The sequence below is a fragment of the Gymnoscopelus microlampas genome (assembly GCF_963454915.1).
Source record: "Gymnoscopelus microlampas genome assembly, chromosome: 21".
In the NCBI taxonomy this organism is placed as follows: domain Eukaryota; kingdom Metazoa; phylum Chordata; class Actinopteri; order Myctophiformes; family Myctophidae; genus Gymnoscopelus; species Gymnoscopelus microlampas.
Window position 1 is genome coordinate 16918047 of NC_139958.1, and position 26187 is coordinate 16944233.

Here is a 26187-nt window from a genome sequence, read left to right on the forward strand (position 1 = left end):
GTGTACAAATGGAATCAAATGGACCCATCAGGGTGAAGGTGATCATTAATCTACTCCCCTTGATTGATTTTTATTTTGTAAAATATACATAGCATGATGGCTCTTAGGCAACAACCATACAAACAATACAATTATGAAGGAATTAAATAGATCACTGACCATGTGCTCACAGAGTTGATTCAATATTTCTGCGGCGTACCTGAAAAGCGAAAGTCTCATTTATAGTACACATTAGGCCATCTCTGATACAAAACAGGATATACAGTAGTGCCATTTTTGTCAATGGTCATACTTTGTGTAAAACTACAACAGCATGTATTGAAAATAATGCAATTTTGAGATTTGTACTAATCCAGGACCACAGACTGAATTCATTCCCCCTCTACTAAACATTACTTGCTTGCGTGAGCGATATAGCAATATCAATCAATAAACTGATTGATTCTAAAGGACAATACTGGTTGACTAATCCTTAGTGAGAACAATCCTAGAATATTTCGTTACAATTAACTTACTTCCCCAATAACAAGTTTAACACAGCAATACTGGCGCAAACATTCAAGTTCTGAAAGACTTCCTACGTATTATCTTTGTGTTTAGATTATACAATTGTTACTGTTTCGACAGGAAAAAAAATTGAACCTGAAAATCATACGATTATTTGTGGTAGGATTGACCCAATTTATCCACCAAAAGAGCTTAAGTGGGTGGTGATTATGTCCCAATCTGTTCTTACTCATTCCTCCATACCCCTTCATGAGCCTAAACATGATTTGCATTTAGATATGCCACCCAGAATCGAGATAAATGCATGTTAATGCAAGGTGTAAACACAACACACAAGATCAACATTTTATTGGATCTGCCAGACCACATGTGGAGGTGGTCTGATACGCACGGAAATCAGATTGCCACTCAGCCAGGGGTTAAATGTTATGTCTGGAGTCCACGGAGAAGCGCCATCACTTCAGGTAAAAATGTAATCACCTCGGAAAAGATTATGTGGTAGAGACATAATCACAGGTAGAAATGCCACCTTGGGTACAAAAGTAATCACGGTGACCAACAATGGCTCAAAGATGGACAACATATTGATAACATTTACACTAAGGTACATTACTGTATGTGATGGACAGATGACAACATGTTGCCTCCAAATAGAGGAGATAATCTCTCATTCCACGGCAAAGGAAGTACGAGCAACACAATAAACCTATCAACAACACAACTCTATTTGCATAGTGTGCACAGAATTAAATGAGATCCAATCACAATTCAGACCAAATGTGGCTACAGTAAATAACAAGAATGCACATAAATAAATACCACATGTAAATGGAAAGGCATAATTGCATCGCTTATTAATCTGATGTATTTGCATGTTAATGACTATAATAATATCAATCTGTTCTGTTCACTGGACTCAGGTTACAGTTGTGTTGTCTGTATGCAAGCATGCATGCATGACCTTTATTTGTGAAATACACGTAAATGTTACATGTAAACAGAGTTATTCTATCTATGAATTCCACACATCTGTGTGTGTGTGTGTGTGTGTGTGTGTGTGTGTGTGTGTGTGTGTGTGTGTGTGTGTGTGTGTGTGTGTGTGTGTGTGTGAGACAGTCTGCCTGTCTGCAATTATGGAGATGATTGACATCTTAGACCAGTACTAAAGACCCTAAATGTAACAAGTAGGCCTATTTAAATCATAGTTTGGTTTGTATTTTGTGCACCAGCCTTATTTACTGTATATTATTATCAGCCTACTTATTACTTGTTATTAGACTATTTATTAAAAGTTTGTTTTTAAGGTAAAAAATACACATGTTAAAGACATAAAGCCAAGCAGTCATTCCAGTGTGAGTATGAACACAACAATCAATGGTGGAATTGGCTGCAAAGTAAGGGGCACCATCTAAAATCGTGCCTAGGGCACCAAATCGGTCAGAGCTGACTGCACTAAGTACTCTGATAACAGTACTACACTAGTATAATAAAGGGTGGTTTATGTTATTCAATCATATACACCAGGTCTGTGGCTCAAACCCAAGTGCTAGTTCACACATGTATCTTACAGTGGCTTCACACATTCCAATGAAGTCACATGTAACATTCTAACAATGACCTCAAATGTATGTAACGCTACAATGATGTCAGATGTACAGTACAGCACACTGAGGCGGCAATGTTGAAGAGGGTCGGTCTTGTCTGATAGAGCTACCCATCTTTTAGCTCTGGGACTCTATACGAAGACCATAAGATACCCATATATGTCACAGGCTGAGATACCCATATAAGGAGCAGTCTGAAATACCCATATATGGATTGGGTCGAAGAGGCTGACACATTCCGAGCTAGCGTCATAGACGGTATACACCATACAGTATATGGACATAAGTACCACGTAAGCTCCCTAATACGGTCAAGAGAAGACGTGGTGTCATCAGCGGTATGACGCGCCGTCTCTCAAGGAGAGGATATAAGACGACGTTACAGGGGCATGATTGGACTCGAGTCTACGGCCGAAGCGGCGACAGAAGCGATAGAACTTCCTCAGCATTTTTGAAGATCCTCAGACCAGTTTATGTTGATCACTTTGACACGATGGGAAGCAGATCTCCTTTGGCCTTCATGGTTTTGATCTTGGCTTTGATGTTGTCGTCCATCGCCTGTCGGCAGCGGTGGGCGTAGTGTGCCAACGTCTCCTCCTTCTCGTCCCACGGCGCCAGGGCGTGGAACACTTCGGGAGCCGCCAGGCTGAGTTCGGCGATGGCCGCCGTGCGGGATATGGTGTTCCTGTCCACACCAACCCGGTCAAAGGCGACCTTCATGGAGACGCTGCGACGAAACTCCTGCAGCGCTGCCATGTAGCGGGCGATCACACCGACCACGTTCTTCACTATGAGAGAGAGAGAAGACAGGGTGGGGCATTAAAGCACAGATAATATTATAAATGAGAAAGCACTTCTTACTCTGAAGTCTCAGTCAAGAGAGACGTCACTGTCATAAACATGTCATGACAGATCTGTCATATCCTTAACATCACTTGTCCTGTCAGTTTGTGACAAATAATGCAGTGGTGTGCAGTCTAGGTTTTTTGCTGAGGATACACTGTGACTATTCCCTCCCACACAATTTTCAATTCAATTCAAAGGGGCTTTAATGGCATGAGAAAACATATGTTTACTTTGCCAAAGCAAACATGAAACAAAATACATAAACATAAATCAAGACTATTAAGTGTACGTACAACAATTATTCAAATAAATAAAAGGGAATTAAGAGATGTGTAAACAGAGCTGTGTCACATTGCATTAGAAAACTAGCTAGCAAAAAACAGGATAATTGTGTATTTGCTGTAAGGAGCAGTTATATATATATATATACACACATGTAAGCATAACTTGTCATTGGTATAAAACCTGTGAGGCAAATAGCAACAATTTTCAAGTGTATTTAAGAATACAGAGGTAGCAGTTTTTCAAATGTATTTTGTGCACATTTAATTAATAGACTGGGGTAGACTTAGGGTGGCTGTGTTTCAGTTGACATCCTTCTTCTGTCACAAAAGTCACAAATCTAGCTGCTGTGTTTGCACACTTGCACTTCACCAAGCAGATATGGGAGTTTTTTGTCATTGGAACATGCACAGCACGCACACATACAGTACGCGCACGTGCATGGTTACCGTTTGAATTAACCTCTTAAATAGGCCTATGTAGGCATATTAATTATTAACCCATAATATATGTCTTTTTAAAATGTTGCTTACTTGTTACATAATGGGGATACGTTATTGTGTTGTCTGTACAGTACAATGTAATTATCCATTTACCACTATGTGTGTGTGTGTGTGTGTGTGTGTGTGTGTGTGTGTGTGTGTGTGTGTGTGTGTGTGTGTGCGTGTGTGTGTGTGTGTGTGTGTGTGTGTGTGTGTGTGTGTGTGTGTGTGTGTGTGTGTGTGTGTGTGTGTGTGTGTGTATGCGTTCTTACTCCTGACACGTGTGTTTTCTCCCTCCCGACTCCTCTTGGTCTTCAGCGTCCTGTGGCGCTCCAGAGGGTGAAGCTCCACCTCCTCAAACGAGTCAAACAACACCGGCGAATCAAATGCTGCCGTCTCATCCGGAAACGCCATGTGGGAACTTCCTGGTTCCATTTGATTGGAGGACTGAGGCCGCCTCTTTTCTGGAATGGAGTGAAGATGGATCGGAGAAATGTCTTTTATACTCATAAGACAAGTGTCTGTAGGTGTCCTTAAAACTGTCTTTGAGACATACTTTTCGTCAGCCAACAGTGTTGACAGACACCTTTATTATGAGTATGAAAATGTATTATTGCATAGTAATAGCATTTTATTATGCAAAAACACTGCTCTGTACTACCTACCTGTCTACTATTCTACTGTTCCTCAACCAGTGGTCCATGGCATAATTACAGGTGGTACATTTGTTAAGTGTATCAAAAATATGTTTAAATAATATTTCATAGGTCCTCCAATAGACAAATATTGAACACATGAAATACTAACTGTTGTATGTATTGCATTATATGTTTTGTTGTCCGAAGTTGGTAACCCTAACAAAGTATACATTTGGCTTTAAGATCTGTTAAACATTAATAAAAATGAATCAATGTTATATTATGTCATCATCGAATATTTTACAAATGTTCGCTTAACATATACTGTATTCAAATATTTTCACAAATGTTCACGATTTTTCAAAAATTGCAGATCTACAAAGCGAAATCTAAAATGACAGAGATGCGCAAATAATGCGTATAATGTTGCTGGGACACCCCCTGTTACCAGCATACCCAACTTTGAGAACCACCGCTCTACTGTGAACTACTGTATGTGACAGTGAAGTGTGTGTTCTACTGTACCTGGCCGTAGTTGATCCTGTAGGAAGTCACAGATCAGCTCTGCTTTCTTGGTGAGTTCGTTCTGCAGTAACTCCTTGTCCTGCTTCAGACTGGAGATGGTTTCTATCATCTGCACATTGCGGCTTCGCTCAGTGCGCAGCAGCACCCTCAGACGCTCCAGCTCACACTGGCCTCCGGTACCTGTTTATATGAGCACACACAGTACATGTACATTATGTAGAGCAGTGCGTTTCAACCTTTTGGTGCCCAAGGCACACCAATGGGCAAGTCACAATCACAAGGGCCATGGGCTATCTTGTAGTCTGGCATATTACAAGACGTCCATCTAAACTTGAGCTCAACACCAACAAGACGGTGTGAATGCTGTTCTCAACTTCTGCCACCTGCCCTCTCCATCTTGGAAATGAGTGACCAGGCCATGTGTGTGGTGGAGTCATTACCCCCCAACACCAACACCCTGAAGTGGGACAAGAACATCACCTCCATCATCAGGAAAGCATAGCAGAGACAGACTGTTCTTCCTATGAACATCTTGCAGTCCATGCTGCAGATTGTTCTGACCACCTCCATCACTCACCTGCTCACTCTTCAAGACCAGGCTGCAATATCTAGTCGGTTCTGAGAGGATCATGGGTGGTCAGGTACCAACAATCAGCGCTCCTGGGCGAAGAAGAGAGCTGGAAGGATTGCAACCAACCACACCCCCAGCAACAACCTCTTCACCATTGTGTCAAAGTGCCATCTCGGAGGTGGTACAGGACCTATAGGGCATCGCAGTTCCCGCCCACTTCCTGGTTCCACTGCAAAATACTCAATGCATTTTTCCCATTGACATTTCCAAAAATATTTATATCAATTCATTTAAGCCTAGAATCAAGCTATCCAGGGTCCTGGTGAATCATGACCATAAAACGTTTGATTCTGTGAAAAAACTTTTTTGAAAACGGCAAAACAAAGGGTATTTATTAAATATAGTATATCATATAATTAAATATAAAATAAAATAAATCACAGAAAAAAAATGTTTAATGGTCATGATTCACCAGGAACCTGGATGGCTTGATTCTAGGCTTAAATTAATTGATATAAATATTTTTGGAAATGTCAATGGGAAAAATGCATTGAGTATTTTGCAGTGGAACCCGGAAGTGGCCGCAACTGCGATGCCCTATATGCCACTCATCCAATTCCTCAAAAAACATATCCAGCCCCCACCCACTGCCTTGGCCAACACCTAGCATCCACCCACCACCCTGGCCAACACCTAGCATCCACCCACCACCCTGGCCAGGCCAGCATTCCACAAGAACAGCTCTTTCCTGAAGCCAACAGACCCAAACTATGTGGGCTTGATGAACTTTTACAAACATACTGTAACTACATACAGTATATCCCAATACAAGTACCAAGCTATACCTGCTATCTGGTCTGCGATCTCTGTGGCAGAGCTCTGCCCTGGGGCCTGCTCAGTGGGCCCTGTGCTGCAGCTGCTTCCACCCAGAAGCTCCATCTCTGGGTCCATTAATCCCTCACACCCAAGTCCCTCTCCCTTCTCCCCGGGGGGGCCAAGTGTTTGGGGTTCGGGCTGCTGGTAGTGCATCAGGGGCTTGTGGGGCGACGGGGTGTGTATGTGTGAGGACAGAGAATTAGTCTGTGCAGGGTTGGCAGGGTCCGGATCCGAGAGTCCACCGGTTCCCATGGTAGCGGCGGGGTAGTAATCCTCCGCCGACACCGTTTCCTGTTTGATCTTCTTCGCCGATCCTCCTCCTGAGCCCGCTGGTCCCGCCACCACCCCCCCTCTCTTCCTGGAAGGAGGGCGGGGCTCGTAGTCGACGTCGTCGTCCGTGACTGAAGAATCGCAGCCACCGATGTCAAACAGTCGGTTGTTGAACTCCTCTCCTTCTGATGCTGGTTCGCTGCAGGACATGTCACATGACCCTCTTACTGTAACCTGAAGAAGAGAAGAGAAGAGAAGAGAAGAGAAGAGAAGAGAAGAGAAGAGAAGAGAAGAGAAGAGAAGAGAAGAGAAGAGAAGAGAAGAGAAGAGAAGAGAAGAGAAGAGAAGAGAAGAGAAGAGAAGAGAAGAGATTTGCACATGTAATTAGAGAACAGGAGACAATGACATTAAACACTGGTGTCCACCAGGGGTCTATACTAGGTCCCCTCCCTTTTTCCCTCTACACACCACACACCGAATCTCTTCACCAAAAATAGCCGACCTACGAGCTCTATGTGGCACGTTGTGAGTTTGTACATCTGCTATTTCTGTCAATCGTTCGCCCCAGAATATGGACAATGGGGTGAGATTTTTAAACAAAAAAGAAAATCATAATTTTACCTTAGAGGACGAACGACCTCCCGCAAACCTCTCTTGACCTTGCCTGTTACCGGCCGACCCTCCGGGGCCGTTGTCGTGGTAACCCAGGGGCCAGTGGTAGGCGTGGCCCGCGCTGCACCCCCACACGGCCACGGCGCCTCTGCTGCCATGGAGAGCGGTCTCTGCCGTCAGGGCATTGCCATGGTGCTGCTGCAGGCCGGGGATCAGGTTGCAGATGGTTCCGTGACTGTGCGCCCAGCGGACCAGCTTACACAAACTGTCAGAGGTCGTCTGCACCGGGTCAGACATTATCAGTTACATCAATACCACCTGGAGAGAGAGAGAGAGAGAGAGAGAGAGAGAGAGAGACACAGAGAGAGAGAGAGAGACAGACAGACAGACAGACAGACAGACAGACAGACAGACAGACAGACAGACAGACACACACACACACACACACACACACACACACACACACAAAGACACACAGACAGACAGACAGAGAGACAGAAAGAGAGAATAGACAGCAAGTGTAAAATACTGGGTGTTAATTTAGAGCAGTGGTTCTCAAACATTTTCACATCAAGAAGGACCACCAAATTGATATGTATTTGACATCTGAAATGTATCTTATTAAGTCTTCAAAATCTTTTGAAAATAGCCAATCTACAAGCTCACAACATGTTGTGATGTGACGCGTTGTGTGTGCTTGTAGATCTGCTAGATCTGATTTTCAAAAGGCCTAAGTGTGAATTTGGGTTAAATTGGTTAAACTGATTTTGATACTACAGACACAGGAACCTGCATTAGCCAATTGCCTTAATGGAGTGGGATTTTGAGGCACTGTTAAGAGAATGGGGTTAGTTTCCAGTATCCATGCGATTGAGGAAACACATATTAAAGTGTACCAACAGACTGGAATGAACTCATATGTTCCATTCAAGTCATGTGCCATTCATATAAACACCATCATGGCCAAATATGAGGTTCATTCAGCATACTGGCTCTGGCACAGTGAACGCCACCACGCCGGTATACAACAAGGCTGACAAATAATACGAGAAGTAGTAATATGTCATTAATAATTTATATGGGCCTACTATTTGAAATATAATTCATAGTATAGTTTAGTCTAGCCATGCAAAACTATAACCTTGTTGTGTGCATTTGAGCAAATCAAAGTATTGTATTTGTAGCCTTCTGCTGCACAATACTCCAACCCACTCAACTACACAGTAGAACTTTATTTCTCTGAATGACAAAAGGCTACACACACACACACACACACACACACACACACACACACACACACACACACACACACACACACACACACACACACACACACACACACACACACAACTACACTTCATCTTTCATGTTTTTTGCAACAGAAATCAGTTTGCATATACAGCACATTCATTAAGATGACAGTGAAGTGACAATTTAGAGACTTTTAAGACCTTTTTAATACCAAAGAAAAAAATACCATTACTACAGCATCAAAAGTAATCAACAAACTACACTATAAAAACTGGTCAAACATTGGCCAAATTGTCAAATAATATACGAAAGAGGCAAAAAAACATTGTGAAAATAGCCAATCTACAAGCTGAGCTTAGATCTGCTATTTTCACAATATTTACCTGGGGTGTCCCTAGCTCAAATATGATTATTTTGGGGGTCCACGGCCTGAAAAGATTGAGAACCCACTGTTCTAAACAATAAGCACGCGAGGAGGGACCCACCACAACAAAGCGTTACAATAACGTTACTTTACGTTACTTACAGTGCATGTAATGTTTACCTTTTTATGACTCGACGTTACCGGTGGAACAACTCCTGTGCAGTCAGGCGTCATGTCGGTCGCACCGGCGTGTTTAATGTGATTCTATATCTTTATATTTCATCCATGGTTTTGACCAAAAGAAACATAATATATCATGGAAGCAGTTGTATTATTGTTCTTTATTGTGTGTTTATTATCGCTGGGAGCACAACGTCAGTGTTTTATTATTACTGCCACCAGTTGGTCTGGAGGAGTAGGAAACCAGCGTTGCCAGGTTTTTAGGTCTAGGAAAACAAGCCCAGAAGAAGCAACTTATTTATGGGCCACATGAGCACTTTAAACCTGTATTGTATGCTATTTTCAATTAGCCGATCTAAAAGTTCACGGAGCCTATAGATTAACTATTTTCAAAAACTCTTGCAATAAAATGTGGAATGTTTTTAAACATTCTAACAAAAATGCTCCCCCCTTTGGCACAAAACATTTATGAAAATATTTGAGAACCACTGGTTTTAAAATAATATTTTAAAAATTGGAAGCAAGCCTAAATAAGCAACTACACTTTAGAGACCAGCCCAAAAAAACGCAACCGGCTGTTACAAGCAACTTTACAGAAAAAGAAGCCCAAAGTCGCTTATAATAAGCGGTCATGGCAACGCTATAGGAAACGATGTGATCGTAACAGTGCGCTTGTTAATTGTGACATCTAGCGGTGTACCCACGCAAGTACCTCCCAGCGAGCTCCTTATAATAAACTTATAATAAACTAGTTATAACTGTCTGTGGAGAAAGCAATGAGGCATGATTTTATGCTATATACCAAATATATAATGGCAGAATCTAATGTCATTTGGATGTATAATCATGACACACACACATATTAAACGGACTTAGGGACCGTTTTCATCATCTGCTATCATGTTATGCCTGGCTCTGGTCCATAGCGTTAGAAGGAGTTCTCCTTAACGCTATGTTACTTTCACCCGCACACCCAGTAGCGCAGCCTCTCGTCTCTAGTAAAAATAAACAAAGACGGTTTTAACATTTTGAAAGCCTATGCCCCTTAGTGGGAACCCTCTGAGCCCCCATCTCACGTCTAGAATACACTTTTTGACCAAAATGTAAAATAATCCACCGGATGGGGAAAAAAAGTTTTAGTTATTCCATTGCACCCTCTACAGGTCTGGTCAATAGACATTTTCTACTGACAAGATCTGTAAAGGGCGCAGTGGAGTAACTAATTTTTTTTTTCCATCCGGTGGATTATTTTACATTTTGGTCAAAATGGTATTTTAAATGTGAAGTGGGGGCTTCAAGTGTTCCCACTAAGTTAAGTAGGCTTTCAACATCTTAAAACCGTCTTCTTTTTGGTGAGTAGCAAAAGTGTATTCTTTATTTTGACTAAAGACGAGAGGCTGCGGCCGCTGCGCTACCGGGGATGTTCAGGCAACGGATCTAAAGTAACATAGCGTTAAGGAGAACTCCTTCTAACGCTATGGACCAGAGGTGTACGTTATGCCTATATTATGACCATCATTTTTGTGACGCGCTATTAGATCACTGATAACATTATTATCACACAGTAAAACCCTCAGTGTTCATTTATCCATTCGTAACTCTTGAGAGAGAGTGTTCCATTGTTGAGTTAAATAGCACTCAGGACTTTCACCGTGTATATTATAGCCCCACCCTCCATTACTCAGAGTATTCCTGCTCCAACAAGCCCAAGCATCTGGAAAAAGAAAAAAAAGGACTTTCTTTTCTCCTCCGATCAGACCTTCTTCTTCAACCAGGAGAAACACACCAAAGTCGTCAAACTGCACAGAAGAAGAACGGTGGATATTTGTTTTGGAGCTAAACTCTGTTGGAGCTTTTTGTCTTCATATAAACACATTTTGAATGTGTTTTTTTTCTTCTCCAACTCGGCTTAAGTTCTGCATGCAATTAAACGTTATTTGACCCACACACAGAGAGAGAGAGGGAGAGAGAGGGAGGGAGGGGATAGAGATAGAGACAGAACGAGGTTGGTGTCGCATACGAAAAGTTATCCGATGGCAGAATAGCAGTCAGCATTATTTTGTATATATATATATTTTTAAAACGTGATACAACTCGGCAACTAAAAGTATCCTAACTTGTAGCGGCTGCATGGTTCTTTGTTAGTGGTGTTGTTTGGGGCATTTTTGAAGATCAAAAACCCAGGAATATCTGGCAATCGTGTTACCAAATAACACGATTGTTAGTCGTGTTATTTGGGAATTTGTGTGTGGGGGACTGGTGGGGAGACACTGTCTGTCTGAAGCATGGCGTTGACGGCCAGAGTCCTGTACGACTTCAGCTCGGAGAACCCAGGAGAGATCTCTATCTGTGAGAATGAACTGGTCACTCTGTTCAGCGAGGAGGAGCTGGAGGGCTGGCTGGAAGGGGAGACCATCAGGGGAGAGACCGGCCTGTTCCCGGCCTCCTATGTGGAGATCATCAGGTCCGAGTCCTCCTCCTCCAACAACAATAACGGATACGAGTCCCAGCCACCACCACCAAGCTCCCACCAGGCTTATGACCCTCCTCCTCCCTCCTCCTTTAATAACTCTCCCCAGAGGACCACCGCTGTGAACATCACTAAAGTCCACCAGCAGCAGCAGCAGCAGACCCCCTCCTCCCCGGTGCAGCAGCCCCCAGAGAGGAGCAGCTACCAGACCAGTCAAGGTATGGAATGGAATGCCCTACCCAAAGGAGTAAAGGAGTGTAAAACCCTAGGCCTACTCACTTCCACAAGTGCCCTAAAAAAAAAAACTTCAGGAGGCTGCAATTCCAAACTGGCCCCTGTCAATCAAAGTCTTAACCTACCCCCCCCCCCCCTCGAACTGTTTATTGTATATATTTCTTGTTTTTCATAATAGTAACCTGTAAGTAAGCTGATTGTATGATGTTCTAAATAGTAGTGCATATCTGTTTTCTTAAATGTCATCATGATTTGAGTGCGTGCTTTTATGGGTGATCCAGTTTAGAGGACCATGTATTGTAATTTGTACTTCCATTCAATCAATCAATCAGGTAGCAATATATCGATGTTATATCGATATCGTGATATACAACGAGACCAGATATTGTAATTTTGTGATATGGCATAAGTGTTGTTTTCATGGTTTTAGTCACTTAAAGGCTTATTTTGAAAACTTTCAAAAATGTTCTTACATTTTTCAAAAATAGATCCACAAGCTCTACGCTGTGAGCTTGTAGATCTGCTATTTTTGACAACTCTTTTTGAGGATTTTATCCTCACAATACAGTATTGTCATTTTGTAATATATTGTAGAAACATTGTGATTGATTTTGCCCCGGCCTACAAGGTAGTGACGAGGACTGGGATGATGACTGGGATGACAGCTGCTCCACGGTCAGCGGCGAGCCTTCTTCTGGCGTTGGGGGTGCGCTCTCCACCTACCAGGTAAAGGCCCATAACAATTATTAAATATTGTTCATACATTTTCAAAACTTTTCTTAAATAACTATCAACCTATCTTCATAGGTCACTCATGCTCATGATAATATGGTACCAGCCAGTGACATCATCAATGGGGAATCCAAGCTAATAGAAACTGCAGGCTTTCTATTCCTGGAAAGTTAGCATGCTATAAAGGAAACCATTGTTCTCACGTTAATAAAAAACACAAATAAAACATTTGAAATCTCGTTTGGAGAAAGAAAACCCTGCCTAACGATTATGTCACTGGTAGGCGTGTCCACAGTCCTCGGATGAGACACAGACTGAGAAGAAGAAGTCTCCTTTAAGCATCATGGCCTGGTTCAGCCATAGTACATTGTTTATTTTGATTACTGGTACCATTCATTGTCAGTATCTATTTGTTTGTATATTCAGTTATATCTGCCCTGTGCAAGTTTTGTCTAAAAAGTCCAAAAGGCAAACGGAAATGTAATTTTTATGCCAATGGCAACATTTCAGTTTTTTAAATAATTCATCGCAATTATTTGCACGACAGTTAATTGTCAACTAAACGTTCATGATCATGCCAACCCCAACCAGGTGACAACCTCCCTACCTGGCCGCCGCAGCAGCAGCGCGCAGCAGCAAGCCAAGGGCTCCTCCGCCACGGTGGGTCGAAACCTCAACAGGTTCTCCACCTTCGTCAAGTCGGGAGGAGAGGCTTTCCTGCTGGGGGAGGCGTCTGCCTTCGTGAAGGATGTAGACAGGATCTGTGTGACGATGGGACAACACGGATCACCCGAGTGGCAGGAGGACCCGTATCCGTTCACGTGCACCATCGACGACCCCACCAAGCAGACCAAATTCAAAGGCATGAAGAGTTACATGTCCTACGGGCTGACTCCCAGTCACACCAACACGCAAGTTAACCGCAGGTACATGCACGCACGCAGTGGCACACACGCACGCACGCACACACACACACACACACACACACACACACACACACACACACACACACACACACACACACACACACACACACACACACACACACACACACACACGCGCACGCACGCACACACTTCCCTCCAGGGACCACCCCCAGGGGTCCTTGAGGGGGTTCCAGGGGTTCAACAAAATGAGGAACAGTTTAGTTTCACTATTTTTTCAACGGCTAGATTAATTAAATCCAATGAGAGAATGTATGCAAATGACCATTGAGACCATAGTGAAACTCTCTCCACTGTGATCTCCACACCTAGTAGAATTATGAGCTAAATCTAATTTAACAACAGTCAGTTATCAACAATCTTAGCAGACATTTTCATATGGGTGTCCGCAGCCTAATAAGTATCAATTTGGGGTTCCTTGACATGAACATGTCAGAGAACTACTGGTCTAACCTTGTTCTCAAGAAAGGCTATAGGTTTGTTTGAATACAGTCGACATAATAGCTCCATGTCCCCTAATATTCCTCAGGACATTTCACTCTTTCCTGTTGAGTCTTTGACAATGTTGACTTGTTGCTTTGTTTATCCGGGTGGCATTTCCTCATAATCCCACTTGACCCTGCTCTGGAAAACTGCTGACATTAATAGTCTTTCACGTTAGACATAGTTTCAGTACACAGTCTTATCTTATCAGCTGTAACTGGTCGTAATGACAGTGATGGTGAACTGGAGACACTGGGGAGGTTTTTAGGATACATATTGGGGGAACATTGCCCAATCATCTCTACAGTACATGGCATCTTATTGTTGGCCAGAAAAATGTTTCAGTACAGCAGTTCAGCCCTGTTGCCTTTTTATGTTAAAAGAATATTTTCCTCTGATCTATATTTTATCACTTTTTCCTCTTCGTGTTGTTGTTCGTCTCTATTACATCCACTATCATCACCCTCAGTCTACTCACTTTCTTTTGCTCCTCCGCACTCCCTGATCTATTTATTGATTGAATTTGATTAATTTTATTATATATATAGTCAAATGTATTATTAAAAAGATATTTATTATTTATATATTATATATTATATATTATTATATAAGTATGTTACAAATCAAATGTATTATTAAAAAGATATATATACCTTCTGCACCGCTCTATCCCTCCCATCCTTTATCACCTCTACCTCTGTGTAACCCTGCCATATCCTTTGATAGATGGATGCTACGCTCATCCATCTCTCTCCAAATCCTGTTTATTTACCACATCCATGCATAGGTACATACAGTACATCCATCCATCCATCCATCCATCAACCCACCCACCCCATTCATCTATCTGTCCACAATCCATTCTCCATCTTTCTGTGTCCTGGCCTCTGTCTTGCCCCACACCCTACCCCTACAGATATAAACTGACTGGCTGTATCTCCCCCGTCCCTACAGGTATAAACATTTTGACTGGCTGTACGCAAGGCTTGTAGAGCGTTTCCCCGTCATCTCCGTGCCTCATCTCCCGGAGAAACAGGCCACGGGACGGTTCGAGGAGGACTTCATCTCCAAGCGGAGGAAAGGCCTGATCTGGTGGATGAACCACATGACCACCCATCCTGTCTTGGCCCGCTGCGATGTCTTCCAGCATTTCTTAACATGCGGGGCGGACGAGAAGGCCTGGAAGCAAGGCAAGAGGAAGGCTGAGAGAGATGATCTGGTCGGGGCCAATTTCTTCCTCACCATCAGGTGGGTGTCTCGATTCAACGATCATTCGGCGAAAATAGCCGATCTGACGCAATGTTATGCATTCTGAGCTTGTAGATGAGATTTGGTGTTGTAAAAAAGAAGCAGACCTTGTATAGAGCCTGGTGGACCCTGGTCAACTATGTATTGAGTTCAAGGGGTTTCTAACTGGGAAGTTGCTGATTGGAATCAAGAATTGAGTTGCATTTGCAAGTTGCAAGTTGCTTTGACAGGTCAAGTCAAGCTTTATTCTTAATGCATTTCTACTAGAGGGAAACAGTTTTTTAAACATAATGACAATGACAGAAATCAGTTGGGGACAAATGAAAGGCTTTTAGTGACTAGCAATGTTCCCTTGAGCACGTAGTTAATTGTGAAGTTGCTGGTTGTAATCCCAAACTGGGCAGTGGGCTATGTTACTGTTAGCTGTGGTGCTAGAGAGCGAGGGCTGTCGGTGACTGGGTATTTTTGTTTCAAATCAGCACCATGTGTTATACTGTAGCTGAACTCTTTCTTGTTCCTTGTTATTGGAAGTGTCTGAAGGTGTGAGATAAAGAGAGCTGGAGTAATCTGCTCTCCCACATTTATGCCCCACAATAAACATGATGTAATCAGTTAATCAAATAAGACCTACAGTACTCCTGTACAGCATTTGCTAAACAAGGCCACATAGTGTGAGGTAAGCGTCAACGCCACATAAACGACCTGACTTCAAGTCACAGAACAATGACCCTCATTAATGAACCTTATCAAATGACCTTGTTAATGACGTTAAGACATGAAGGCTAAAAGGACTTGTTTCCATTGTGGTTCTATGTAATTACAAAAGTATTGGCATTAAGTAAAAGTACTCAAATCTATCCAAATTTGTCAGACATTTTTGGAAAATAGCAGAGCTTGATTTGATTGATTGACCAAATACTTTATTGAAAGTACACGGTGCAACAATTAAAAAGTCACTAAAACGCCATAGGCTTGTTGCCATTGTGGTCCATGTGGTGAGCTTGTAGATCGGCTATTTTGGAATAGCCACTTGAGCCAAAGGGCTCAAGTGGTTAATGTATGTTTTGTATTAACTAGACCGTACCCGTAGGGGAATATGAGCACCCAACGTGTGCAGTTTGGCTTATGCGCCGAGAACAGACAGTATCAGCGATCGAAAGTGAGTTTGTACTGTGTAGTGGAGTGGTTCGCAAACGTTTTTATGTCAAGGACCCCCAAATTGACACTTGTTAGCCCGCGGACCCCCATTTGAAAAGATATGCCAGGGACCCCCATAAGAGCGTTTTTTTTTTATGGCTCTAGCAGTGATTCTCAACCATTTTAATTTCAAGGACCCCCAGTTTGACATGCATTAGGGCTATGGACCCCCATTTAATGGCATTTCTATGTCTTGGACCCCAAGTTACTATATAGTAAAGTCCACGGTACATGCTCCTGTCGCGAACACGAACACACACACACACACACACACACACACACACACACACACACACACACACACACACACACACACACACACACACACACACACACACACACACACACATACACACACACACACCACGGTACATGCTCCCGTCGTCCCGTCGCAAAAAACACACACACACACACACACACACACACACACACACACACACACACACACACACACACACACACACACACACACACACACACACACACACACACACACACACACACACACACACACACACACACACACACACACTAGAATTATAGTAGGATAATCACAATCTGCAAAGTAACTAGTAACTAAAGCTGTGAAATAATTGCAGTAAAAAGCACACATTTTAAATACTCAAGTAAAGCAAATGTACCTCAAAATTGTACAGTACTTGAGTAGTTACTTTACAGTACTGGTTAATGAAAGCAACCTTGCCTTTCACTTCAACCAGCCCACCTGCGGTTCCACTCGACCTCCAAGAGGTGGAGAGCAAGATCGAAGGCTTCAAGACCTTCACCAAGAGGATGGACGAGAACATCGTGGTGGTGAACACCACCATCAATGAGTTTGCTCGCAAGCAGATCACAGGCAAGTTCAAGCGCAACTGTACACTCGGCGGTTAAGATTTGTATTTTTATTTTTATTCCACGGAACACTGTGACCTACATGTGTCAATGTTGTCAGTTACTGGGAAGTTGGAGGTCAATTCCACAGAAAAGGGAGTATCTCCGGAGGGAAGCCGGGGCGGGGAGGGTGATATTTGTCACTAGTACACGTAATCCTACGGCCTGGGGCGTCACCTGTCAGCAAGGAGTGTTTGGGCGGGAGGAGAAGGATGCCTCACTTGTCCTCCTCACTGACAATTATTTGTCATATACATGTCCTGTGCAGTTTTTTGTTTACTAAGCCTCAAAGGCAAACAGAAATGTATTCCAATGTTCAATGCCAAAAAAGCACAATTAACCCAATAAAACCAGGAAAGAATCTGTGTAACCACTTAAACCAGGGGTTTTCAACTGGTGGTCCGTGGACCACTGGTGGTCCGTGAGGGTGTTGCTTGTGGTCCCTGACCATGCATTTTGTAATGAAGGAAAGTTAAGATTTGTATTTTTATTTTTATTCCACGGAACACTGTGACCTACAGTATGATGATGTGTCAATGTTGTCAGTTACTGGGAAGTTGGAGGTCAATTCCACAGAAAAGGGAGTATCTCGGGAGAATCTCCAGAAGAGGAAGTTGTACTGGATTGTACCTGGTTGGCCACGTTGATTGTTGTACCTGGTTGGCCACGTTGATATTTAGTCAGGGTGGTGGTCCCTGGTTCACAATCAGTTGAAAACTCCTGACTTAAACCATTAATTTATACTTTGGTTATTAAAGAAATATCAGATATACAAGCTCATAGCACATCACTTCGTGCTATGAGCTTGTAGATCTGCTATTTTTGAAAAATCGTGAAAATGTTAGAAAATCTTTGAATATATATTTTTTTCAAAGCAAACATTTTTAACTCAAATCTTTGCTTCTGAGGGTCCCTGGAACAAAATATTTTGTTCCATTTTGAGATGGGGGGGTCGGTGTTCAAATATAAAACTTATTTTTTACATGAAAACGAACCACTGATATAGCAACATGGGTTTTTCAGAAAACTGTTAGGTTTTAGAAGACAGTTCAGATCAGCCTCAGGTCTTAATGGGTTAAATTGTTAATCGCAATGATTTTATATGTCAATTAATCGTCAAGTAAAATGTCATGATGTGACCCTCCTAAATTACAGGTTTCAAGAAGGAGTACCAGAAAGTGGGCCAGTCGTTCAGGCTGCTGGGGCAGGCCTTCGAGCTGGACCAGCAGGCCTACTCGGCGGGCCTCAACCGAGCCATCGCCGGCACCGGAGAGGCTTACGAGGCCATCGGGGATTATTTCGCTGAGCAGCCTCGTCAGGACCTGGCTCCAATATCAGACCTGCTAGATATCTACCGGGGACACCTGGCCAACTATCCCGACATCATACACGTACAGAAAGGTAAGAGGAGTCCTTCTCTAAGCCAGTGTTTTCAAAACATAGTGTCACGGACACGTTTTTATGGGATGAGTACATTTCATGTTTTTTTTGTTTTTTTCCTTCCTATAAAAAAATAACATTCTAACGTTCTTCTGGAAAAAAAGAAAGAAAGGGTGTCTACAAGTATGTCTACAAGCTCTCAGTGTGTTGCATTGCAATGCATTGTGAGCTTACATACAGTATGTCAGATATTGAGGAGACACCAAATTCCTCTTTTTGTATCTCTTTTGGGGTCTCAAGATGAACATCTTTGGGATAGCTGGCCTGCTCTGAAGAGTTTTATGTTTGGTTGAACCTCCTTTTACTTTCTCATGTGAAACAATGGAAACAATGTGTTTTTGATTGAATTGTTTATGTCCTTAATGAAATTCCCCAGAAAATTGACTGTGAATCATTCAATACAAAGGCAGTCAATAGAGACAGTGATGTGGACTTGCAGTGAGAAAAGAAAGTACAACATCTGTTTTCATTTATTAAATCGCAACGTCAGTCTGGAGGTCTAGAACTGAAACCAGCCCTGATCCATTCAAACTCTGTGCTTTGTGGAGAGAGCCTGTATCCCATTGTCCAACGTCCACATACACGCACGTGCACGCGCGCGCACACACACACACACACACACACACACACACACACACACACACACACACACACACACACACACACACACACACACACACACACACACACACACACACACACACACACACACACACACACACACACACACACACACACATGCTCTTTCTATAGTCACACACACACACACACACACACACACACACACACACACACACACACACACACACACACACACACACGCACGCACAGGGGAGTGCTCTAGGCTGAACTCCCTGCAGAGTGGGAGTGGGGAGGTGCTGCCTGCTGGCAGATAAATCCCTTACGTCTGCCAAACATAGAGGCACTGTTTCACAGTCCCATCAGCCCTGTTCTATAGCCTGCAAACACTGGCTGGAAAACACAGCCTGAATCCTAATACTCTGTGACTGACAACTATTGCATTTACTTGGCTTTAACCCATTAAGGCCTGAGGTTCCGATTCTACAAATGTCTTCTAAAGCCTAACAGTTTTCTGAAAAACATATGTCAGTGGTTCTCAAACGTTTCCATGTCAAGGACCTCCAACGTTACATGTATTTGGCCGCCGACCCCCCCATCTGAAAATATTTCCAGGGACCCCCAGAAGCAAAGACTTGAGTTAAAAATGTTTGCTTTAAAAATATATATATAAGTTTTTCAAAAATTACAGATATACAAAGGATCAATGGAACTAACTTAGTATAGTAGTATAAGTTCCTATTTAGCAGTATCACAATGAAAACAAAATGTTCAAGGTTTTAAAGAAAAATACATTTATGTATTTTTATATTATATAAAATATTGTTTTATTAATGTTGTATTATCATTAAAATCTTAGTGTTTTGTCAATTATTTGGGGGCGCTCTTGCAATATCCTCATGAGCACCAGCCTACAGGTTGAGAATCACTGCTGTTGTTTGTTGATTGTTTTGTTTGAATTACCACTAATAATCGCAGTGAAAATACAGCCTGGGGCTACACAAAAGTTATCTCATTCCGTCCCAGTTCCCATGACAGTTGTTGTGGTTTGTCAGACTGTGTTGGCGAGCGCGAGGCCAGTTGTTTTCAAACAAACTCTCCCGTTCCACTTTTTTTGACAGCAGAAAGCCAGAGAGAGAGGCCTGCAGGGCCCTTTCCATGTCAAAGACATTAATCCTCCTTCCCAACACAGCAAGTCCACATTCCACACATATTTATAGCGGCGAGTTTCTCTAATACAGCACTTCTCGTCCTATTACAAAAACATATGGACGTAACCTAGAACTGATTTGTTCAGGGGAACATAAACTAGTTTCCTTACACTTAGAATAGGACATGCTTTTCTTTTGAAGGAATAATATAATGAAGCGTCTCTTTACATTATTCGTCCCTCTCTACCTCCTCTGAGCTCCAGGCAGGGCTCCTCTGTGGTTAGAGTGACCAGATGTCCCGGTTTGCCCGGGAGTGTCCCGGTTTGCCCGGAATTGTCCCGGTTTCAACTGGGAGTCCCGACAAATATCTGTAAAACACTAAAATGTCTACCCTACCATATAGTGCCGGTTTTCACCACAGTTTTACACTTATTTTGAGTGCTTACCTAGATGTTTATCATGTTCTGTTCTGTTCAAAAGTGCTGTCACTTAGTTGTGCTAAAGTGCTATAATAATTGATGAAAACACTATTTTGAAATACATTTTATCCTATTTTAAATTGCCTAGTGGGAGGACTTCCTGTTCTGTCCGTTCGCCTTGTTCTACCACACCAGTCGTGGATTTGCCTCCACACAATGCACAAATAATAATGCATGGCATGGGGAATCCACTACACTACATTTCATGCTTGCAAATTTCATATTTACCGTACACTGTGTATTTGTACATTATCGCGTTCGTGATGTGATGTGTTGTTAGGGCTGTCACGATTATGTTAAGCTTTACTTGACGATTAATTGTCATACAAATAAATGCGATCAACGATTTAATTGTGTGGCTTTTAGGCCTTGTAAACAAAAGTTGCACAGGGCAGTTATGACAAAAAAGTACAGTAAATACACAAAGAAATTACTGACAATGGTCAATACCAATGTGTTATGGCCAGTGGTGGACAGTAACGGAGTAAATTTACTTGAGTACTGTACTTAAGTACAGATTTTGAGTATTTTTTAATACTTTTTACTTTCACTCAAATACATTTCCAAGGAAGACTGTGAAGTACAACTGTAGTTACTTTTAGGTTGGCTGTTCTTTTTTGAAATTGTATTCCTTCTTCCCTAAAATGCAATTGGCCACATGCTTCTTCAAAGAAGGAAACCTATCACAGTACACACTCTCCACTGTGGGATCTACATCATGGGTATTCAACAGGGGATCCGTGACCCCTAGGCGGTCCTCGGAGTCACTGCAGGGGGGCCACCCATTTTTATTTTCTGATACTTTTTTTGTTTTGTTTTAAATGTCTGAAAATATGCATGAATCCAACGTACTATTAGCAACTATCAATTGTAAGAAAGATTACCCAACTATACCTCCAACCCCCACTGTGTGGAGGACAGTAGCAATTTAAGCAACAGATAAGTTAAACAATATAGACCCAGTCTAGTAAAAGTGTACATACGTCCCTAATACAAAGCTTGTCAACAGAACCTACTGTATGTAGCAAGTTCACACTTTTGAGTGTTACTTGCATAGTGTCCTATAATGTGAAAAGTGTTGCATAGCAAGTGCTGACAACTTGAACTTAATTTGCTATTTTCGTGCCTTTTATACTCTGGTTTTAATAAGAAACATGGAGACTGCAATGCTCAACTAAAATGTTTTCAGACTTATCAGAATGAGACTACAAAGCGACCTAACCTACATTGTATTGAATGAGAGCAGGGTGGAGAGCAACTGCGGTTCAGCAAGACCGATATTTAAATAAGAGAAGGGCAATTTCTCCTACGAAAGTAAACAGGCAAGCACTGGTTGGCTACTATGTGTGCACCTGATCTGCCTGCTACACAGGTTACAGGTGTAAATTTGACCATTAGTATCTGTACTTTTACTCAAGTACTGGGGTTGAGTACCACCTCTGATTATGGCCAAAATATGCCATATTTAATATTGTATACTATATGTTTTCAGATGGGGGTCCTTGACATAAAAATGTTTGAAAACCACTGGTTTAGACAACAGTAGGAAACAAGCCCAAATAAGCAACTACACTTTAGAAACAAGCCCAAAAAAACCCCAACCCACAACCACCAATATTTACAAGCCCCAAACAAGCCCCAAAGTCACTTATAATAAGCAGACATGGCAACACTGCTGTGAGGTTCCAGGCAGGGCTACATCTGATTTGAATGAGAGCTGAGATTCCAGGCGCTCTGGTCCTGTGTTGCCCTGGGACTGTTGGAATGCAAGGATTAGGTTCCCCCCCTCCTCCTCTTCCTCCTTTTCTCTCTCTCTCACTCTTCTTCCCCCTCCCCTGCCTTCCCTTCTTCTCTCTCTTAGTGATAGCAAAAGAGGGGGTGGGGTGTTGTTGGCGGGGCTTACAGCTCTGTAATCTCACTGGCCTGAAGGGGCGCAAAGTCCAAGTTGATTTCAGTTCATTGGCGCTTGGATGCGCACAGTAAGATCTAACGTGTTCAATGTTCATTTAACTGAGTCTAAACATTGACCTCCGTTTTATACTCAGTGTTAAATTAAGGATCTTAAGGTGCAATTATGAGTGTGTTTGTGTGTGGGTGCGTGTCTGTCTGTGCGTGTTTTTGTGTGTGTGTGTGTGTGTGTGTGTGTGTGTGTGTGTGTGTGTGTGTGTGTGTGTGTGTGTGTGTGTGTGTGTGTGTGTGTGTGTGTGTGTGTGTGTGTGTGTGTGTGTGTGTGAGAGAGAGAGAGAGAGAGAAAGAAAGAAAGAGAGACTACACTTCCCTTCTCTTTGTTAAAGAATGTTAGTGAGGTAAGAGACTGAGTCATTTCTTCCACTGAGCTTTGCTCAAGTTTGAACATAAGTTACTCCTAGTCTCACACATGAATCATTTTGCTTATGAAGCAATTGCTGTTCTCCCTCATAGACAAGTCACACACTTGAAAAAGGCCCATTCATCGAGTCTCTCTGAACAACATCAGAGGAGTTAAAAAGTGTCTAACCCTAACCCTGGGGGGAACAAAAAGTACATTTTGATGTGTGAAATCTTCTGACTTTTCTGCTTTGTAGCTTAGTGGGTAGAGAGGCTGTCTGGTAATCAGACGGTCGACAGTTTTCCCCCCCCGGTCCGCCCAGTATATGCACCCCTCTCCCTGAGTGCTCAACATGACCATCTGAGCAGTAATCAGATGGGTGAGGCTGATACAGTATATCATGCTGTCATGTTATCTTGTGTTGATAAATGCTGGATGCTACTGTCTTTAATATGCTGCTCAGTTTTAATTCACTGCACTTTAGGATTTTATGCTTATTTTAGTTAGTTCTTTTCTTGTACACTGCTGGTCCTGAGTACGATTTTCGTTTCATGTGCAAGCATGTAGCAAATAAATTGAACCTGGGACCAGAGCTAGGTGTTCCTGGCTTTCTTTTCCCCTGAGGGTTCCAGGTTAAGCCTGTCTGGTCGTGTTGGGAGAGTGGTTTGAGGTTTCGTCAAGGTGTGCCCAGTCCAGCCCCAGATGCATTATAATACATTAATAATACATTAATTAAGTTCACCTCACCCTCCTTCTTTCCCCTCTTCCATCCCTCTTGCTCCTCCCTCCTTCCATCCCTCTCCTCCTCCCTTATTCCATTCCTCTGTCCTCCCTACTTCCATCCCTGTCTCATCCCTCGCTTCCTCCTCTTTTCGTTCAGGCGCTCTGACAAAGGTGAAGGAGTGTCCGAAGCAGGAGGGGGAGCTGCACGACCGCTGTAACATCATTTCCTGTGCCACGCTGGCTGAGATCCAGCACTTCCACCGCACGCGTGTACGGGACTTCCGCTCTCAGATGCAGCATCACCTGCAACAGCAGATCCTCTTCTTCCAGAAGATCACCACCAAGCTGCAGGACACCCTGGAGAGATACGACGATGACCAATAGAGGGGGGATAATCCTGAGGGTTAATTTAAACACTTAAGTGTATTTTTGTTGGGGGAAATACCTTTTTGTTTGAAAGTTAAAGCTCTATATTCATATATTTGTTCAGTAACAGGGGTCTCTCCAGCTCTTTCATAAACAGAAAATACAGTGTCAGGTCCGGATACCAATTTTGTCCAATCAGGAAAGAGAACAACATAAAGATAATTTATCAGCTTCAATTTGATACTGTTCCAGTTCCAATTTTATCTGCTAGATATGTTGTCTCATCAATTCTAATTGAACTTGTTTATCCTGAATCCTGTTTGAGTTCTCTTTCCTGATTGGATATAAATTGGGATCCCAACCTGAAAATGTATTTTCTGTTTTACTAAAGAGCTGGAGAGACGGGGAAACCCCTGTTACTGAACAAGGCAAGCACTTGATAACAATGATAACTATGTAACTAAACTAAGTATCACTTACCCCGTGGCCCTATTTTATACTTTGTCGCATCGCATTATGGTGTGGCATGAAAATAGCAGATCTACAAGCTCACAACATGACACACTGTGACACGTGAACTTGTATATCTACTATTTACGCGATTTTGTGACAGTTTTTGTAACCGTTTGACCATTTTTTTAAAGAGAACATAATGCCTATAATGACATATCCAAAATAGGGACACCTGGTTGAAAGTGGTCTGAACTCTCAGAGTTAAACTAACCCTCAGGATTTTACCACCGCTCGTTATGTACAGTACATTGTTCAGGACTGAATTCTGTTCCATTTCATCCTCCTCAGTGATTTGTTGATTCAAATCGGACCTATAAATAGGGGGGATTTATACAGATATACCATCTGATAACATCAGCCCTGTTCAGCTGGAGAGAGTTCCAGGGATCTCCTTAGGGCAGGACAGAATGAACTTCGTTTGAACCTTGGACACTCGCACCAGTAACATGACGTGTAATCAGATTGACAAAGCTGCCTTTCACTTCCTGGTTTGGGGTCCTGTGCTCCATCAGCCCCACTATGCAAAGAAGACCATGGATACATCGATAGTTCCCAACAGTGATAGGGACTTAATTTAAAGACTGATTCAAAGATATCGTATATATATATACACATATACATGTATTATTTTAACTTGAATGTCTCACCTGTTCAGTATTGTTTTCAGAGGACATTGGAGTGGTGAAACTAAATGTTTTTGCACCACTGGACAGAACGTGGACAGTGTTTCCACCTCTGGAGCTCGATTTTCATCATGAAAAAAAAGACTGTGGTACTTCTAATAGGAAATGTTTCTTATATTATAGACTTATGTGTTCTGTTGACAGATATCAGTTTACATCATCAATACATCTCCTGAGTTTTATCACTGGCTCTCAGCTCAGGTGCTGTTGTCCAAACTACTGCTGGTTCTTTGTTCTACTAGTTGACTGCATTCAGGGCTCCTGAATGGGTGGGTGGGGGTGGGGGTTAACCACTTTAGCCCTATATACATTGTATGACAAATAGCAAAAAAAGAAAATCGATCTGCAAGCATATTATTTGTCACATTTTGACTCATTGTGAGCTTGTAGGTGGGCTATTTTCCCTATTTCACTTAAAGGAAAGACAACATTTTTAAATGGTTAATGTGGTTAACATACAATCTTATTAAATTGGTAAGTTGTGATATTATCAAACATAAATATGAAACGTTTCAGGCTGTCTGCATTTCCCAAAAGGAAATGCATGTATTATACAGTATGTATGTATTCATTCAGACCAGAAAAATTAATGACCAGAGGGAGGTTATCAAACACAGAGGCATGGTTTAACCCATTAAGACCTGAGGTTGATTCTTCTAAAACAGTTTTCTGAAAAACGTATGTTGCTATATCAGTGGTTTTCAAACTTTTTTCAAACAAAATGTCAAGGACCCCGGA

General features: G+C 42.3%; 2 protein-coding genes across 2 annotated transcripts; one reads left to right on the plus strand and one right to left on the minus strand.

The window, feature by feature from the left end:
• Positions 1 to 168: 168 nt before the first annotated feature.
• kiaa1958 (KIAA1958 ortholog) lies at positions 169 to 9185 on the minus strand. Its single transcript, XM_084046852.1, has 6 exons — positions 9009 to 9185; positions 7223 to 7531; positions 6301 to 6835; positions 4885 to 5064; positions 3994 to 4185; positions 169 to 2899 (listed from the first exon to the last, which is right to left on the minus strand). Exons 2-6 carry the CDS (start codon positions 7508 to 7510, stop codon positions 2592 to 2594), a joined length of 1503 nt encoding a protein of 500 aa, XP_083902978.1. The 5' UTR covers positions 7511 to 7531; positions 9009 to 9185; the 3' UTR covers positions 169 to 2591.
• A 1576-nt stretch (positions 9186 to 10761) lies between these two features.
• On the plus strand, positions 10762 to 25613 carry LOC311037660 (sorting nexin-18-like). The gene is made up of 7 exons (XM_084046910.1): positions 10762 to 11696; positions 12341 to 12438; positions 13036 to 13370; positions 14826 to 15119; positions 17036 to 17172; positions 18363 to 18608; positions 24045 to 25613. The coding sequence occupies exons 1-7, from the start codon at positions 11294 to 11296 to the stop codon at positions 24269 to 24271; spliced, it is 1740 nt and encodes a 579-aa protein (XP_083903036.1). The 5' UTR covers positions 10762 to 11293; the 3' UTR covers positions 24272 to 25613.
• Positions 25614 to 26187: the final 574 nt, after the last annotated feature.

Coding starts and splice junctions, on each gene's coding strand:
- kiaa1958 (XM_084046852.1), bottom strand. CDS start 7,510: ATGTCTGACCCGGTGCAGACGACCTCTGACAGTTTGTGTAAGCTGGTC. Junction 5,065..6,300: donor GATCGCAGACCAGATAGCAG/GTATAGCTTGGT, acceptor TCATATAAACAG/GTACCGGAGGCCAGTGTGAG. Junction 4,186..4,884: donor ACAGGATCAACTACGGCCAG/GTACAGTAGAAC, acceptor ACTCCATTCCAG/AAAAGAGGCGGCCTCAGTCC.
- LOC311037660 (XM_084046910.1), top strand. CDS start 11,294: ATGGCGTTGACGGCCAGAGTCCTGTACGACTTCAGCTCGGAGAACCCA. Junction 12,439..13,035: donor GTGCGCTCTCCACCTACCAG/GTAAAGGCCCAT, acceptor AACCCCAACCAG/GTGACAACCTCCCTACCTGG. Junction 15,120..17,035: donor AATTTCTTCCTCACCATCAG/GTGGGTGTCTCG, acceptor CACTTCAACCAG/CCCACCTGCGGTTCCACTCG.